The sequence below is a fragment of the Zalophus californianus genome, chromosome 5, assembly GCF_009762305.2.
Source record: "Zalophus californianus isolate mZalCal1 chromosome 5, mZalCal1.pri.v2, whole genome shotgun sequence".
Classification (NCBI taxonomy): Eukaryota; Metazoa; Chordata; class Mammalia; order Carnivora; family Otariidae; genus Zalophus; species Zalophus californianus.
The window spans coordinates 6,708,904-6,727,638 of NC_045599.1; the positions used below are offsets into that span (position 1 = coordinate 6,708,904).

General features: G+C 48.2%; 2 protein-coding genes, 1 non-coding gene and 1 pseudogene across 22 annotated transcripts in view; 2 read left to right on the top strand and 2 right to left on the bottom strand.

Moving 5' to 3' along the window:
* ZNF692 (zinc finger protein 692) overlaps positions 1–18,735 on the top strand; it is a 19,878-nt gene continuing 1,143 nt past the window's right edge. The window contains exons 1-11 of one of the 20 annotated variants that reach the window (XM_027604279.2): positions 318–445; positions 752–929; positions 12,291–12,478; positions 12,755–12,786; positions 13,141–13,404; positions 13,943–13,991; positions 14,080–14,205; positions 14,522–14,740; positions 14,828–14,905; positions 14,993–15,071; positions 16,477–16,591. In XM_027604279.2, coding sequence (XP_027460080.1) covers positions 12,303–12,478; positions 12,755–12,786; positions 13,141–13,404; positions 13,943–13,991; positions 14,080–14,205; positions 14,522–14,740; positions 14,828–14,905; positions 14,993–15,071; positions 16,477–16,591 — 1,138 coding nt within the window. In that variant the 5' untranslated portion in view covers positions 318–445; positions 752–929; positions 12,291–12,302. Of the gene's footprint in view, positions 502–710; positions 930–11,518; positions 11,713–11,743; positions 11,795–12,290; positions 12,479–12,754; positions 12,787–13,140; positions 13,405–13,942; positions 13,992–14,079; positions 14,206–14,521; positions 14,741–14,827; positions 14,906–14,992; positions 15,072–16,476; positions 16,592–18,735 lie in introns of those variants that run through there. The other 19 variants (XM_027604276.2, XM_027604278.2, XM_027604264.2 and 16 more) reach the window with 19 other exon arrangements.
* On the bottom strand, positions 386–491 carry TRNAL-CAA. The gene is made up of 2 exons: positions 454–491; positions 386–431 (listed from the first exon to the last, which is right to left on the bottom strand). It is a non-coding gene; the product is annotated as a tRNA-Leu (tRNA).
* LOC113928398 lies at positions 2,556–4,576 on the top strand (annotated as a pseudogene).
* The window catches only part of ZNF672 (zinc finger protein 672), a 14,646-nt gene continuing 10,290 nt past the window's right edge, over positions 14,380–18,735 (bottom strand). Inside the window, exons 5-6 of the mRNA XM_027604289.1 lie at positions 15,237–15,335; positions 14,380–14,667 (exon numbers count right to left, since the gene is read on the bottom strand). Coding sequence (XP_027460090.1) covers positions 15,253–15,335 — 83 coding nt within the window. The 3' untranslated portion in view covers positions 14,380–14,667; positions 15,237–15,252. The remainder of the gene's footprint in view (positions 14,668–15,236; positions 15,336–18,735) is intronic.

Consider the following 18,735-nt stretch of genomic DNA (forward strand, 5'->3'; position numbering starts at 1 on the left):
AAGTAATGGAGGACTGCGACGACGTTACAGTCTGAGAATGGCTGCCTTCTCGGAAAAAAAAAGAAACCGCCAACAGCCCCTGGATGGCTTTGGCTGCCTAAACCGCCTCTGCCACTGCAGATCTGGAAAGAGAGGTAATGGAGGACTGCAGCGACGTTACAGTCTGAGAATGGCTGCCTTCTCGGAAAAAAAAAGAAACCGCCAACAGCCCCTGGATGGCTTTGGCTGCCTAAACCGCCTCTGCCACTGCAGATCTGGAAAGAGAGGTAATGGAGGACTGCAGCGACGTTACAGTCTGAGAATGGCTGCCTTCTCGGAAAAAAAAAGAAACCGCCAACAGCCCCTGGATGGCTTTGGGATCCTTTGGAAGGAAGAAAACGGTATGTGTCAGAAGTGGGATTCGAACCCACGCCTCTATTCAGAGACCAGAACGCCCGCAGGGAAGGTAAGCACCTTGAGTCTGGCGCCTTAGACCACTCGGCCATCCTGACACCCGAACGGGTAAGCGGCTGTGCGGAACTAGCTTCCTGTGCGGACTTGCCCCGCCGCCCCGCCCCGCCCCCGCGCCCCACGCCCAGCGCCGCGCCCCGCCCCCCGCCGCGCGCTCACTGCCGCGCTTCCGCCCGCGGCTCGCCTCCCATTCTGAAGAATGCCGGGTCTGTTATGCGCCCGGAACCGTCCAACCTTTGTCTTCTCGGCGGAAAATTTAGTCAAACGAGAGGCAAGCGCAAACCCCTTGGCAAACCAACAGGATTGGTGACCACCGCGCAGGCGTCGGACTCGGCGAAGGCCGGAAACTACAGTGGCGGAGGCGAGGAGAGAGCCTGCCACAGCCCGACGCCGGGTGCCGCCACTCGCCCGCGGCCCTCGTGGGTGAAACTCTGGCCCGTTAATACAGGGAAAGCGCGTGGAAATACATTCGCCACAGAGTAAGTGGCAAGCAGTCGCTGCTGTTGTTCTTTTCATTATTGTTCGGTATTTCTGCCTTACTGTTCCGGGCACACCCACCCATCCGTCCTTCCAGATCCGCCCCTCCTCCTCTGCCGTGTAGCACAGCTGTGATTGGAGATAATGGGGAAACGGTGTTCAAGAAAACGATTATTCTGACTATTAAGGAAAAAGTTACTCATTCATGACACTTGTTAAAGTACTTTAAGGAAGACTTTCTCTAAGGGCGGCTATGAGGATAGGTGTAGGGACCACTGCAGTGGGGTCTTCAAGTGGGGGGAGAGAGATTGGACTCGATAGGAACACAACAAAGAAAAGTGAAATTTTATAGCTAAGGAACCAGATGGGGGGGTCAGTGAATGGAAAATTAGTAAGAGAAAACATCATCAAGGGTAAGGGGGGGATTCTATCTCAAACGGCCTGACAGGATTCTTGGGGGTGGTGGAGGATGAGGGACCCCATTAGATATCCAGGTTGATCAGATATCAAGGATGGGAGAGTCTGGCTAACCTTATTCGGCAGGAATCTTGCTAAAATTGAACGAAGCAGAGACAAACATGGAAGTCCAAAAGTCAGGCCTAGTAGGAAAAGAATTTAGGGGAACAGTTAACATGAGAGTGCAGAGACCGCTAGTGTGCTTTAGCAACCAGTGGGAAGGCGCAGCTCCTCTGCTCCAGACTCACTCATTCATTCATTCGCTGAGTACTGAGGCTCCACTGAAAGTATAGCAATGAACAAACACAGAAGCTCCCTGCCCCTCCCCCCCCGGAAAACTGACTGCTAGTGAGGGAAACAATCTGCACAAACAAATATACAGGCTGTAGGAAAAAAAGTAGGACAGTGAGATAGCAAGTTGTATTTTTAGACTGGGGTGGTCAAGTAAGGCCTGCTGAGGTGACATTTGCTAAAATAATTTCTTAAAAAGTAAAACACATGACTCATGCAAATATTTGATGCATAGGTGTCAAGATTTTATTCATTTCATTAATGAGGGGCACTAAATGATGTTATAACCAATTCAAAGGAGATTTTGAAGAGGTTTTTTTTTTAAATAAAGGAATGCTGAAAAAAGATTGCTAACAGATGGAAGGGAGGTTAATATCCTAAGGATAGGTAATAAACTATGGTGCTTAAAGTTATGATTTCTACTTTGGGGTATATACATTTCTTTTACCAGAAAGAAATCAGGGACATCTCTTGACAAATTTTATTTGTATTGCTATAAACAGGAATCTCTGGCCTTGCTCTCAAACAGAAATCTTTTGCATTGCTATCACTTTTCTACAACTTAACCTCTATACCTGCAAAATTATAAAATAGCCAAGTCAATCAAAGGTTTGATTGAAATCCCCAAAAGGTGTGCTAGACAAGGCTAAGCACTCCACTGTTAGGACACCTAGCATGCAAGAGGACAAGAGCTGGACAGTAGTTAAGTGGTAAAAACAGAATTTATTCAGGAACTATTGCAGTAGGGGATATGAAACCTCATATAGAACTGGGCTTAGTTCTAAATATAGCAAGGACCAGCAAGGATTTATAGTCAAGGAGCAGGATAAGGATCAGTGGATGGAAAATGATTGAGAAGAGACAAGAGTAGAGAGATTCTTGCTAATAGGATTTCTGCTAAAGGCAGGCCAGTCATGAGATATTACCTGGGGATGGTGGGGGATGAGGAATTTGATTAGATATGGAGAGTGATTAGATATCAAGGGGGGAGGAATTCTAGATACTGACCTGTCAGGATTATTAACATTCGGATTATTAAAATTAGACTATCAGTTTCTTATTATGATGATGATGATGATTAAAATTAGACTCCAAGGCTGTAGGCAACTAAGGTTCTGTGGCCCCAGGAAACTCTTCCCCACCCAGTCTGGACAACCAGGCAGGTACCTTTTGCATTACAATGGCCTTGCAATGAGTGTGGATCCAGTTTAGCCCCAGTGCCCACCTTGCCCCAAAGCACCCAATTCTAGGGACACTTCAATGCCTGAGATTTATGGGCCTGAAGAATATTGTGCATTCTTGCAAATGTCATCTGCTGAGACACCCTACATGGAGACCCTCTCTCCTCTTCCTTCCTCCATGGATCTGTTTACTCAGGACAGCTCTGATTCTTTCACCAGTCCCAGAGTAAAACTACTACCCACTTCTGTAGAGGAGAGCACAGTGAAGAAGATACAGTCCAGGGCAAGAAACAGAAAACCAGGACCATATTCTCTTGGACCCAGCTATATGTACTCAATGACAGATTTCAGAGACAAATACCTCAGTTTCCAGCAGATAGGAGAACTTTCTAACTTTCTGAACCTTAGCTATAAACAGGTTAAGACCTGGTTCCAGAACCAGAGAATGAAATATAAGAGGTAGCAGGAAAACAACTGGCCAAAGAATAGTAACAGTGTCACTCAGAATAGCTCAGCAACTAGGGAATATCCAGGCTTCTCTTCTTATCACTAGGGATTCCTGATGAACACTTCTGGAAACCTTCCAATATGGAGCAGCCAGACCTGAAATAACCCAAAGTGGAGCAACTAGACCTGGAAAAGTCCATCTTGGAGCAAACAGTCCTGAACAGTCAGCTCCACAGCTGTGGAGAAGAACCCCTGCAGCCCCAGATCCAGTTCCAGCAAAATTCTGTCAACAATTTGATCTTCGAAACTACCGGGGAAAGCCATAGTGTAAAAAAGCAAACTGCCCAGTACTTTAGTACTCAGCAAATGATGGATTTTTTTTCCCAAAGTACTCTGAACATACAGCCTGAAGATGTGTGGCAATGAGCGTATTATTCAATCTCAATTTGGGCAGTGGCTGTATTGCTTCTTCTAGGATTTGTCTTTTAGGGTCCTGTATCTCTGCCTTGATACTGTTTCTCTTTATGCTTATCATATCAGTTGAGGGGGTTTGATTGGAGTCTAATCAAAGAAGTTTCAGTAGCATTGACTGCTATGGACATCATGATAAAAGATGTTTCTTGCTAGAGATAACCAGATATAATACTAGCTTGAATATTTTTAGGTTCTAGAATCTAACCTCAAGAATAGGAAGTGATGGATCACTAAATTCTCCTGAAACCAATACTACACTATATGTTAAGTAACTTGAATTAAAAAAAATAAAATAAAATAGGAAGTAAAAACACAGAGATGTGTGATGAAGGATTACCCGTATTTTCTAAGATTGAGAGGCTTTACTTGTTGACAATCTCAGTTGTTATGGTGAAGAGTTAAGCTATAATGTGCTTCTTTGATTTCCTCTGCCCCTCGTGCTGTTTTACTACAGTTCCTAATTTGTTCATTCTAGTATTTGTAGAAAGAGGTTTTGTATTTTTTTTTTTTTTTAAGATTTTATTTGTTTGAAAGAGAGAGTGTGAGAGAGAGCATGAGCAGGGGTTAGGGGCAGAGGGAGAGGCAGTCTCCCTGCCAAGCAGGGAGCAGGGAGCGGGGAGCCTGATCCAGGGCCCGATCTCCAGACCCCATCCCTGGATCCTGGGATCATGACCTCGGCTGAAGGCAGATGCTTAACTGACTGAGCCACCCAGGTGCCCCGAGGTTTTGTATTTTAATGCTTCATGATAATAGTACCAGTTTGACTCGTAGGTTTATAGGTTTAAGTACAAATAAATAAAATACCCACTTTACCTTTGTTTATTTCTTTTTCTTTTTTTTTAATTTAAATTCAATTAGCCAACATATAGTACATCATTAGTTTTTGGTGTAGTGTTCAATGATTCATTAGTTGCGTGTAACACCCAGTACTCATCACATCACGTGCCCTCCTTAATGCCCATCATCCAGTTACCCCATCCCTCCACCCACCTCCCTTTCATCAACCCTCTGTTTGTTTCCTATAGTTAAGAGTCTCTTATGGTTTGTTTCCCTCTCGGATTTCTTCCCCTTCAGTCTTCCCTTCCTTCCCCTGTGGTCCTCCACGCTATTCCTTATGTTCCACATAGGAGTGAAACCATATGATAATTGTTTTTCTCTGACTTATTTCACTTAGCATAATCCCCTCCAGTCCCATCCATGTGGATGTAAAAGTTGGGTATTCATCCTTTCTGATGGCTGAGTAATATTCCATTGTATATATGGACCACATCTTTTTTATCCATTCATCTGTTGAAGGGCATCTCGGCTCCTTCCAGTTTGGCTATTGTGGACATTGCTGCTATGAACATTGGGGTGCATGTGCCCCTTCTTTTTACTACATCTGTGTCTTTGGGGTAAATACCACTGTACCTTTAAAAAAAATTTAGACTCTGCAAGGATGGACATGGAAGCCCAAGGTCGAGGCCTAGTTGAAAAAAGGGCTCAAAGTATTATTGAATCAAAATGGGCCTGCTCCTCAGCGGGTTACAGACAGAGATTTTACCAGGTGGAGTTGCTGTACAAGGCCATCTTTATTTGTACAAATAAGGAGATCACAGGGAATAATTTCCAAAGCTGTGTCTCCCCAAAGGAGGAAACACAGGCTCCTTTAGGGCGTGGGATGAATATTCAGAAGGGGATTTTAACATTATAATGAGGCCGAAATCACTGTTGGTCACTCCTGGCACTTTCTGATTCATCTGGGCAGGCTCTCCCTCAAATGTTTCTTTTTCTGGTCCAGTAGTTTGTTAGCTTGTTTCTAAAAGGTAAGACTGATAGCTACACAAAAACTTCTAGGAGTTTAGTTTCCATTAGAAAGATTGACAGTTAAGCAAAAGCTTCTACTAGAAATGTGCTCAGTTCAGGGGGTCAGTCCAGTGACAAGAGGAGCCTAAGTAAAGTTGAGTCAGGGAGAGTGTTTGTCACTAGTTATCTATATTGTCTATTTACAACTTTTGGATAATTGTTTCTTATCATATTGAGCCCCTGACTGAAGGGAGGACATGAGCATCTGGAGACAAGGAATAGGGTTTTCTATAATGCTTATGATAATATCCAACGTCTCCGGTAGCCTACTTGGCCTTCATGACCTTTTGGCAGCTTGACCCCACTTCATAGTCTCCCATGTGCCCCAGTGAGCTAGCTGCCTTTCCTCAACATGCTTGATTTGTCTTCACTCCCACTGCAATGCCCAGAGAAAGCCCTCCTCTACCTGAGCTGCTGGATGCAGCAGAGAAAGAAACAAAGTATCAATTCTTAAGAAGCTTACATTCCAGTAGAGAAAGACCTAGAATAAACAAAATTATTATATGTTGGGAGTGATAAGTACTGTGACAAAAAATAAAGCAGGGAAAGAAAGGTAGAGAGAGATGCAGGTGATGAGGAAGGCCTCTCAGGATGTGCCTTTTGAGTAGAAATTTGCAGAGTCAGGGAGAAACCAGGTAAAATATCTGGGGCCAGAGGGCTTCAGGGAGAGGGAAGAGCAAATACAAAGGCCAAAAGGAAAGCCAAAAAACAGTATGGCTGGAACTGAGAGGGACTGATACCAGTGTGCAGAATGACACCAGTGAAGAGGACGGCATTGAGCTGAGCTGTGGTAAGATATGGCCTGCTGTCCAAGGATGCCCTGGCTGTCCTATGGAGAGTCGACATTAAGAGGGCAAGAGTGAAGCAGACAGAGCAATTGAGAGGCTACTACAAAGCCCCTTGACTAAACTGGGTGGCAGCAAGCCAAGTAGTGAGAGACAGTTGAATTCTGGATACATTTTGAAGGTGGAGCCAACAGGATTCATTGTTGTCAACACAAAATGAACAAACCTTGTAGAATTTCTTAAAAAAAAAAAAAAAAGAAGGAAGAGGGATGCCTAGGTGGCTCAGTTGGTTATGTGTCTGGCTTCCACTTAGGTGATGATCTCAGGTTCCTGGGTTTGAGTCCGGCATCAGGTTCCTTGCTCAGCCGGGAGCCTGCTTCTCCCTCTGCCTGTTGCTCTCCCTGCTTGTGCTCTCTCCTTGTCTCTCTCTCTGACAAATAAATAAAACCTTTAAAAGAAAAAAAAAAGGAAGAGACTTTTATTTGAGCCCAAGGACTTGAATTGTACCAGGATACATAATCTTCACAAAGAAGAGAGTGCTCCAGTCAGGGCTATATATGTTTTAACACAGAGTTACAAATCAGGAGCTTGGGAATATGGCAGAGTAGGAGGACCCTAAACTCATCCCATCCCACGTTTACAACTGGAGATCTTCCACATCCAAGTCAATAAACCAGGAAGTGATCCAAAGACTGACAGAACAAACTCCACAACTAAATATGGAGAAGAAGCTGCATCTCATAGGTTAGGAAGGTCAGAAAGGTGGAGGGAGACTGCCCCCAGGAGGGCACACATGGAGAGGACAGAGAAATGGGCCTTCCCATCACGGAGCTCGCATGGGTAATACTAAACCCCATAAAACTTGGCTTTAAAAACCAGAGGGGCTGAAATCCATGAGTTTGTAAAAACAGTTGGGACTTGGAGGCTGGAGCTTTAAAAATCTGCTGACAGGGTCGGCCAGGAGTGTGAGTGATAGCTGGGTTGCACCCCTTAAAGAGATAGCAGTCCACATGGAAGGCAACGTAAAAATGGCAGTTCACACAGTGCCAGGGGACAAATGGGAGACAGACCTATTTGTAATAATTTTGGAGCATGTTGGGGGATTTCTCTGAAAACAAGGGAGCTGGCAGTGGCCATTTTCCTCCCCCATCCCCCACCATAAACACAGGGACTCTGCGGAAGGATTTAACAGACTTATGTAGAACATTCCATCCTAAAAGAGCGAAAATGAACATTTAGGATGTCACCAAGATAAAAGGCTTCTGCACAGCAAAGGAAACAGTCAACAAAACTAAGAGGCAACCCACAGAATGGGGAAGATATTTGCAAATGACATTACAGATAAAGGGCTGGTATCCAAGATGTATAAAGAAATTATCAAACTCAACACCCAAAAAGCAAAGAAGCAAAGCGATCCAGTCAAGAAATGGGCAGAATACATGAACAGACACTTCTCCAAAGAAGACACCCCAATGGCCAACAGACACATGAAAAAATGCTCCACATCACTTGTCATCAGGGAAATACAAACCAAAACCATAATGAGATACCACCTCATGCCAGTCAGAATGGCTAAAATTAACAAGACAGGGAACAACAAATGTTGGCAAGGATGTGGAGAAGGGGACCCTCTGACACAGTTGGTGGGAATGCAAGCTGGTACAGCCACTCTGCAAAACAGTATGGAGGTGCCTCAGGATGTTAAAAATAGAGCTACCCTATGACCCTGCAATTGCACTACTAGGTATTTACCCGAAGATACAGATGTAGTGAAAAGAAGGGGCACCTGCCCCTATGTTCATAACAGCAATGTCTATAATAACCAAACTGTGGAAGGAGTCAAGATGCCCTTCAACAGATGAATAGATAAAGAAGATGTACATATTTACAATGGAATATTACTCAGCCTTCAGAAAGGATGAATACCTACCATTTACATCAACATGGATGGTACTGGAGGGTATCATGCTAAATGAAATAATCAGAGAAAGACAATTATTATATTGTTTCACTCATATGTGGAATAGAAGAAATAGCACAGAGGATCATAGGGGAAGGGAGGGGAAACCAAATGGGGAGAAATCAACAAGTGAGACAAACCATGAGAGATTCCTGAATCCAGGAAACAAACTGAGGGTTGCTGGAGGGGTGGGGTGGGGGGAGGGGGTAATCGGGTGGTGGGCATTAAGGAGAGCATACGATGTGATGAGTACTGGGTGTTAATACGCAACTAATGAATCATTGAACACTACACCAAAAGCTAATAATGTACTATATGTTGGCTAATTGCATACCAAGAAAATAAAATAATATAATATAAAATGTCTATATTACCCAAAGCAATCTACACATTTAACACAATCCCTATCAAAATACCAAGAGTATTTTTCAAATCGCTAGAACAATCCTAAAATTTGTGTGGAACCACAAAAGACCCCAAATAACAAAGCAATCTCAAAAAAGGAAATCAAAGCTGGATGCATGAGGATTCCGAATTCAAGCTATATTACAAAGCTGTAGTCATCAAGACAGTATGGTACTGACTGCAAAACAGACACATTGATCGATGGAATAGAATAGACAACTCAGAAATGGACCCACAACTATATGATCAACTAATCTTTGACAAAGCAGGAAAGGATATCTGATGGAAAAAAGACAGTCTCTTCAAAATGTGGTGCTGGGAAAATTGGACAGCCACATGCAGAAGAATGAAACTGGATCACTTTCTTACACCATACACAAAAATAAGCTCAAAATGGATGGAAGACCTAAATGTGAGACAGGAAACCCTCAGAATCCTGGAGAACACTGGGAACACCTCTTTGACCTAAGGAGTAGCAAATTCTTAGTAGACACGTTTCCAGAGGCAAGGGAAACAACAGCAAAAATAAACAGAAGCCACCGCTCCCCCGCTTCCCCGCAGTTCACTAAATCAAGACAAAAAGCTTCTGCACAGTGAAGGAAACAATCAAAACTAAAAGGCAGCCTGTGGAATGGGAGAAGATAATTGCAAATGATATATCAGATAAAAGGGTTACTGTCCAAAATATATAAAGAACTTATTAAACTCAATACCCAAAAAACAAATAATCCAGTTAAGTAATAGGCAGAAGACATGAATAGACATTTTTCTAAAGAAGACATCCAGATGGCTAACAGACACATGAAAAGATATTCAACATCATTCATCATCAGGGGAATACAAATCAAAATCATGATGAGATACCACCTCACATTGCTGTAATGGGAAAAATTAACAACACAAGAAACAAGAGATGTTGGTGAGGTTGTGGAGAAAGGGGAACGTCTTTCACTGTTGGTGGGAATGCAAGCTGGTGCAGTCACTCTGGAAAAGAGTATGGAAGTTCCTCAAATAGTAAAAATAGTAATACCCTATGATCCAGCAATTGCACTACTGGGTATTTACTCAAAGGATACAAAGATACTGATTTGAAGGGGTACATGCGCCCGGATGTTTATAGCAGCAATGTACACAATAGTCAAATTATGGAAAGAGACCAAATGTTCATATGTTCATCTACTAATGAAGGGATAAAATGAGTAAAGAAGATGTGATATATATATCTATATATAGATATTACTCAGCCATCAAAAAGAATGAAATCTTGCCATTTGCAACAACAGGATGGAGCTAGAGTATATTATGCTAAGTGAAATAAATCAGTCGGAGAAAGGCAAATCTCATCATATCATTTCCCTCATATGTGGAATTTAAGAAAACTAACAGGTAGGGAGAAGAAAAAAAAAGGAGTGAGGAAGAACAGACTCTTTTTTTTTTTAGAGGGAGCAAGAGAAAGCACAAGCAGGGTGAAGGGCAGAGGGAGAAGCAGACTCCCTGCTGAGCAGGGAGCCTGATGTGGGACTCCACCTGGGGAGTCTGGGATCATGACCCCAGCCAAGGGCAGATGCCCAACCAACTGAGCCACTCAGGTGCCCAGACTCTTTTTCAAAAAAAATTTACTTATTTATTTGAGAGAGAGCGAGCACACACGAGTGGGGGGAGGGCAGAGGGAGAAGTAGACTCCCCACTGAGCAATGAGCCCCAGGGTGTGGGGGCCTCCATCCCAGGACCCCCTGATCATGACTGGAGCCACCCAGGAGCCACAAAGCTAACTCCTAACTATAGAGAATGAACTGAGGGTTGCTGGAGGGTAGTTGGGTGTGGGGGATGGGTTAAATAAGTGATGGGTATGAAGCAGGGCACAGGTTGTGATGAGGACTGGGTATTATATGTAAGTGAGGAATCACTAAATCCTACACCTGAAACCAATATTACTCTGTATGTTCACTAACTGCAAGTTACATAAAAACCTGGAAGAAAAAAAATAATAAATCCATGGGACAATTAGATCACTCAAGAAGAGATAAAAGAGAGTATTTGGTCTTGATTCCAATCCATGGGGACTCTATATTTTGGGGGTGCAGTGGTTGAGGTTCCAACAAAGGAAAGGAGGAGCGAATGAGGAAGGCAGAAAAACAGGAAAGTGTGAAGTCACAGAAGCCATTGGGGTTTGGGGAAGAGGAGTATGGAGGGAAAGATCTACATTGTCAGATGTTGCTCTGAAGGCCAAAAGGTCGCAGCAAGTGACTTTGAGAAGCACCATTCCAGAGGCTTGATGGAGAGGAGAGCTTCTCTGGAGTCATTTGAAGAGAGAATGGGAAGTGAAGAAGAGTCCCCAGCAAATCTGGGCAACGTTTCAGAAGACTTTTGATGCCTCAGAGGGAAGGGTCCACAGCTGGATGGTTCTAGAGAGGCGTCTAGTTGGTTTTTGAGGTGGCTGATTCTGCACACGTGTTTGCACGTCGGTGGCAATTGAGAGGGAGAAATTGTTGATGAAGTACACAATAGGGACCGTTGTGGAGGCGACATCTCTGAGCAGGCTGGAGGGGCTGGGGTTGGCACACAGGGGTAGGGTTTGGCTCTATACATTTCCCCATCAAGCGCAGGGACTTGCGAACAGAAGCCACCGCTCCCTAGCTTCCCAGCAGCTCAGCGACACGCCTGGGCAATTCCTGCGGGAACTACGCCTCCCGGCAGGCGGTGCGCTCAGCGGCCAGTGCGCAGGCGCGCGCCGCCAGCCTCGGTCTGTCCCCTCCCAGCAGTCCGGGCCCCTGTTCCGGACTGGAGCCACCGAGGCGGAGGGGGACGGGTTCCTCTTAAAAGAGAAACGGCCGCAGTGCGCGAGAGGTGGGCCCTCATCCTCCCGCCGCTCTCCGGGCCTGCGCGCGAGGCGGGAGGAGGCGCAGGCGCAGTCGGGCTGAGGGCGGGTGGGGGCTCGCAGGTAAGGCCGGGTGGGGGTGGACCGCGGCGGGCGCTCCCGGTGGCCTGGGAGCTGCCCTTGGAATTGGCCTGTCCTACGCATAGTGAGCGTTAAGTGGGGCGGCCTGAGACGGGGTGGGAGCGCCCTCCAGACCCCAGTCCCACCCACATTCACCCCGCTATGAAAAGCGCCCCCAGTAGACACCACCTCCCCTTCCCCCGTCAACCAGTAAAGGCAGTAAAGGCCTATGCTGTCTTCAAGGTGAAATTGTTACCTACCCCTCGTCCAGCCCCAGTTGAAATTTCTCCGTGAAAGCTTCACGCCCCTTCCCCACAGCTCGCGTTTCTACACTTCAGTATGCTCGGGGTCGGGCCATTGTTCTGACTTTGACCCTGTCTCCCTACCTCCCCCTCCACAGCGCTACTGCCCTGTAACGTAAGCTGGGGTGGTGTGGGCCCAGTGGCAGCGGATGCTACTGAAATGACTTAGTCTTGCTCCCAGTTCACCGATGAGGAAACTGAGGCCCCAGCAGCGGGTAGAGTCAGGGTCTCGGGCCCGAGATGAGGTCCGCCCAGACGCGTGTCTCCTCCACCCTGTAGGTCCTGGTGCCCATGGCTTCCTCCTCGGTGGACGCATCTCGAAGGCGGCAGGAGAAGCGGCGGCAGCTGGACGCGCGCCGCAGCAAGTGCCGCATCCGCCTGGGCGGCCACATGGAGCAGTGGTGCCTCCTCAAGGAGCGGCTGGGCTTCTCCCTGCACTCGCAGCTCGCTAAGTTCCTGTTGGACCGGTTAGGGGCCGGGGCGGGGCTCTAGGGGAGGGCACCCCCAGGTTGCAACACCCAGTCCCCTCCCTGGGTCAGGTGCGGGCCCCCTGACCCAGGGGTGTCTCATTTCAGCAGAACAGCCTGTGTGATTTGTGGGCTCTCTGGGTCCCTTGCCCTCCTCTTGGTCTCCAGAGAATAGGGGGTCCGAAAGTGTGTGAGTGCTGAGAGCTGAGGGCAGTTGGCCTGGATTCCTACCTAAACTGCCTCCCCTCTCCCCCACCCCCCTCTTTCCCCTCGCAGGTACACTTCTTCAGGCTGTGTGCTCTGTGCGGGTAGGTAGGAAATAACTAGAGGTTGGGGTTCAGGAGCCAGGGAGGGAAGAGGGGCAACAGGGAGTGATGTGACCCAGAAGCACCCTCCTGAAGGGGACTGGATCAGAGGGGACCCTGAGTGAGTTTGGAAAAAGGTGGGGTAGTTGGGGAGCCCAAGGTAGTTTGATGGGGGCAGCCTGTGGACAAGAGAGCGATGTTTCAGGACCTTGGGGGTTCTGGGCTCTGAAGAATGGTAAACTGAACTAGGGACTGGCCTTGCCCAGGGGGTTGGGGGACAGGGCTGTGAGGGTGTGGTCCCAGGGTGAGAGTAGGCGGCTTCCCAGCTTGCCCTGACTGTTGCCTTCACCACTTCAGGTCCTGAGCCTTTGCCCCCCAAGGGTCTGCAGTATCTGGTGCTCCTGTCTCATGCCCACAGCCGAGAGTGCAGCCTGGTGCCGGGGCTTCGGGGGCCCGGGGGCCAAGATGGGGGGCTTGTGTGGGAGTGCTCTGCAGGCCACACCTTCTCCTGGGGCCCCTCTTCAGGCTCCATATCTCCAGAGGAGCCCAAGCCAGTGTCCTGTCCAAATACTGCCCAGAGAAGCTGGTGCCAGGAGGCCAGGAGCGGGCTGGAGCCTGCAGGTAGGCTGCAGGAAAGAAGAGTTGTGAAGAAAAGCGAGGGAAAATGGCTCCCTCTCTGTAGCTTAGAACTCCATTTTCTAAAAATTATCCTCAAATATATATATATATTTTTTTTTTCCTCAAATATGGTTTTAGGCCTAAAAAGCAAAATACAGAATAAGATGTATGTTGTGTTACCACTGGTGGAAAAATAAGGAGATACACACATATATACACACATATATATATTTATTTATGAATATGTAAAATATCTCTGGAAGGGCATGTAGGAAACCAGGTTCTCTGTGGGAAGAACTAGGTGATTGGGGGACAATATTGGAAAAAGAGTCTTTTCAAAGTGTACCTTTTTATACTTTTGTTTTTTGAACCATGTGAATGTATCATCTCTAAAGTAAAATACCCCTTCCCATCCCAGTAGCATCTGCACCCTCCTCCTTCTTCCCCAGAGTCCTCCCACCACTTCAGACCTTAGAAGTATACCTGTCCTCATCCCCCGAGCCCAGAGTTCCTTCCCCTTTGACCCTACCTATGCCAACAGGTTTGGAATCTGAGCATGATGAGAGGACTCAGGAGGCCAGGTTGCCCAGGTGAGGTTGGGAGTGGGAGGGAAAGGATAGACTCGGGTGAACAGGCAGGTGAGGGAGCAGAGCCTGAGGCTTCCCTTCCTTGGTCCAGCAGGGAAGTGGGACCCCTACTGGAGACCTTCCCAACCCCAGGAGAAGAGAGGGAGGAGGAAGATGAGGATGAAGAGGAGATGCTCAGTGATGCCAGCCCATGGACCTACAGCTCCTCCCCAGATGAGCAAGTTGGGGTTGTGGGAAGATGTTGAACAGAGCAGGAGGGAGGGAGCAGCTGGTCAGGGATCCCAAGCTTTCCAGACTCAAGGGAAAGGCTTATTGGTGGGGAAGGCAGAAAGAATTGGACATTTTCAATTGGAGAAAGAGATGAAGTTAGGCTTAGAGGAGAATGAAAGCTGAAAGCAGGTGTAAACAGAAATCCTGGGGTACGGGTAGGGTTGTTCTGAGTTTGAGATCTTTGCAATTTAGGGGCTAGGGTTGGGTTGAAGGCTAGCTGAGAGCTCAGGGAGATAATGCCCTCCTCTTTCTTCTCTTTTCAGCAGTGATCCAGATGCCCCCAGAGTACTTCCTTCCCCTGTCACCCATGCACTTGAGGGGGAGACATCCCCGGCCCCAGCAGCTCCCCTCAATCCTCTTGCTGTACCATCCTCATCAACATCATCAATGGGTTCTGGAGCTCTTCTGCCTACGGAAGTTGGGGCACAGCCGGAACTCAGAGGGACCCCTCAAGCAGCCCAGCAGACTGAGCCCCTGGCCAGGTAACCTGATGGCTGAGACAGAGGGCAGGGGCATCCCGGGACATGGCCCTCCCTCGAGGCCCTCTGCTCCCTCTTTGCTGCCCGTAGCCCTGGGAGTCAGGCCCAGTCTGCTCTGACCTTGGCCTGGGAGGAAGACACGGCACAGATCGGCCCCAAGAGAATTAGGTAGGCCTGGGGAAGGGGGCCTTGGGGCGGGGAGTGAGAGGAGAGCCTGTGGGAGTTCTTATGCTCCTGCCTATCCTCCTCCCCCAGGAAAGCTGCCAAAAGAGAACTGCTACCTTGTGACTTCCCTGGCTGTGGAAGGATCTTCTCCAATCGGCAGTATTTGAATGTGAGGACATGAGGGGCATAGACTGGGTTCTGTGTGGCCTCAGAGGTATATGAAAAGGGCTTAAGGAGATGCTGAGGTGAAGGAGAAGCTGAAGCAAAGAAGCTTGGGGTGTGGGTGGATTTGGAGATAGGAAGAGAAGGGTTGGGGTGGACCTGCAGAGCTTACCTACAGTTAATAATCACTAAGCCAGACAACTGGTAGATAAGGCAGAAAACCAAGCCTCAGGTGCACAGCTGCTGTCCACGACTGCTGGTTGCATGGGCCCTGCAAGGGTAATATGGAGATAACGATGGCATTCCTCAGGCTCTTGGAATGCTAGCAACTGTTCTAAGCACCTGATGTGGGTCAAGTCTTTTGATCTTCAAAACATCCCTAGGGAGTAGGTACTGATACTGTTCCTTCTGCAGATGAGGCAACTGAGGCACACAGAAGGCTAGTGTGTGGTAGTGCTGGGGTTCCAGAGTCCACCCTTAGCCACCTGGCCCTGCTGGCAGGAGTGGGTAGTTCTAGAGCCAGAGAACCAGAAGATTCAGCCTCACTGCAGGAAAAGTTTGAGACACAAAGAGGGAAGGACCATGGCCCCCACACTTATCCAGAGCCCTCCCAGACCACGTCCTGAAGTTGAGGGAGAGCCCAGACCAAAGGGATGGTGAAGCAAGGGTGTATGGGATTTGGGAGAGCAAACAAGGGTAGGAAAGCTCTGGGATAAGAACTTTAGTGGAGCTAGGGAAACACACAGGAGCCTGTTAATGAAGAAGACTGAAGCAGCCTCAAGCAGCAGTTTAACTATGGGAAAGTGGGATTATAGAAAAGGGGAAAGCCCATGCAGTTTACAGAGCCAGGATGTAAAATTAGATCAGACAGGAGAACTATTTCCCAGACATACTCAGGGAGTGAAAGAACAGACTATCCTTAAAAGTGTTCCAGGTTGAGAGCATGCGTGCGTGTGTGTGTGTGTGTGTTTCCAAAGCAGGTTTAGGAAAACATCATATAATATGTACCCGTGATGAGCTATTAATAAAGTAGGCAATCTGGGCAATATTATTGTACACTGATATTGAAGAGGATAATCATACCTACCCAAATTGTGTTCTCATTCGCAGCAGACAGCAGCTCCATGGTTAGGGAACCAAGAGTGTCACCAGAATGGCACTTTGTTCAGGGAACTGGGGTTTGTAAGGAAGGTTGTGGCAAAAATGTGAGATAATGCAAATCAAGGACAGAATAGGATGAGGGCAGAGTTTGGTGTCAGGACAGGAGGGGGTGCCTGCACTCAGATTAGGACTGGCCAGGATGATGTGAGCTAGTGGTGAGAGAACTGCTGTGGGGAAACGGGGGGGCAGAGGAGCCTGCCTGCTGGGCCAGCTCGGGTGGTTTCCCTGACACCACCTGTTTCCTTTCCTAGCACCACAAGAAGTACCAGCACATCCACCAAAAGTCCTTTTCCTGCCCAGAGCCAGCCTGTGGGAAGTCCTTCAACTTTAAGAAACACCTGAAGGAGCATGTTAAACTGCACAGTGGTGAGTGGTAGAGATGCCTCCTGTGGGTGCCTTCACCTCCCCCTGTGGGTGCCTTCACTTCTCCATGTGGGTCCTGTCATCTCCCCCTGGGGGTCCCTTCACCTCCCTTGTGGGATGACTCTCACCCTCAGTTCTCTGTGTGAGCACCTGCCTGCTTGAGACTGTTCTAGGTGCTGAGATACAACAGGGAACAGAGGGCAGTCCTTACTTCATATGACGTCCACTCTAGTGATAACAGGGATAAAGACATGTGAAAGCCCAGAGGGGGAGGGAGAGCATGAGGGAGGAGTCTCTCTGGTAGAAAGGGAAGGTGCCCTAAGCAAAGACCTAAGTGAAGGGAGGAATGGAGCCTTGTCCATGTCTATGGGCAGCACTGGAAAGGCCCTGAGCTGGCTTCTGTGTGGCATGTTCCAGGAAGGGAGGGAGAGGAGGCCTGGAAGTTAGAAAGGGAGGAAAAGAGGTCAGACAGTGGTGGGGGACTCCAAGACTACCAACAGCATGGCTTGGCTTCTGGCCAGATGAGATGGGCAGCATCTCAGCATCTTGTATAGCAGAAGGACACAACTGACTTTAAAAGGAGCAAAGTGACTGCCATGTAGACAAATGGGACTGTAGGTGTGTGCAGCGTGCAGGGAGAGCAGCCTTGACATGCTGGTCCAGTTGAGTCGGTTGGGGGGAGTGGCTAGAGGCTTATGTGAGCATGAAGGTGGAGGCAGGAGGCTGCTGTGAGGACAGACTGGCCACAGGTGGATGGGCAGGAGGGCGTCGAGGCTGACTTGAAAGATTCCAGCCTGAGCACCTGGGCAGAGGTGATGAGATTTCCTGAAAAGGGGGAGAGGCGGGCTTTAGGAAAGGGACATTTTATTTGGGACATGCTAATTTAGGCATCCCACAAGATGTGACTCTGGATTCCAGAGATGTTTGGGGGAAAAAAAGGTGTTCATCACAAACACATGGGTGGTATTTGGAGTGAAGGTGGAATGTAGCTACATGGAGTGAGCATTGGTAGAAAGGAGTTCTGAACAGGGCAGGCAGGAAGGGCAGCTCCCAAGCGGCCAGTGAGGCAGATGAAGACAGCAGTATTTGAGGAGCCAAGTGGAGAGAGTGCTCTAGGGGGGAGGGGAGGGTGGGTTGTGCTAATGCAACAAGACTGAGCAACATGAGGACAGGCCGCTGGACGTGGGGGGAAGCCACCTTTGACTAGATGACAAGGGAGGACAGCCAGAATGGAGTGGGTTCAAGGCAGGGAGGAGCTGGGGAAGTAGAGATAGTGAGTATGGGCCACTCTCTGGAGTGTTGCTGTGAAGACAAGTAGAAAAAGGGGGTCTTAGCTGGAGGGCTGTGGGTTTGGGGGTACAGATGGGAATGATCCCACTGAGAGAAAAGGCTTCCTGATGCCTAGGTTGGGGGGTGGGGGGAACCTCCGGTCAGGGAGAAGCAGTATATCTCTGCACAGCTGGAGGGTGACTGCAGTGGAGCAAGGAATAGTCACATATATGGGCACAGAAGCAAGTTGGCTGAGGGATTAGGTGGGGGGGACTATGTGGTTATTCTCTCCTGGCTTCTCTCTTCTTGGTGACTTGAAAAATGAGGTCCCCGCTGAATGAGCTAGCAGAGAGAGGAGGTGGTATGGAAAATGGCCTTCTGGGCTCCTGAGAGTGGCAGAGTGAACTGACTAAGAAAATGCAGAGGCTTATGGTGGGCCCTTGGGACTTGTGGTTGTGGATGAAAAGGAGAGGCCAAGGTATAGGTGAACAGATTGTGGGTTGTGTTTCTGCTCCCCTTACCACACCTCTGTATTCCTGGAACAGGCCAAGAGTTGTGTTTACTTTGAGCTGGATTTTAACCGAACAGGTACAGCTAAGGGAGAGAGCAGCCAGTGAATTCGTAGTGTGAGCGAAGGGAGGCTACAAAGATGCCCTGGAAAGGGACCTAGGAGAGGAGTGTGGAGGGGGACAGTGGGAAGGCAGCGGGCTGCTGGACTGGCAGCGTGGAGTCCCAGGCTTATTGTAGCAGGACGAAGAAGGCCCTTGCTGAAACTGCAGTTTCAGGGAGGTGCAGTGATGGGGCATGACCTGGGAGTGGTGGCTGAGAAGGGTGGGAGACCAGGTCAGTGAAGGTCAGGGAACAGAAATGTGGGGTGC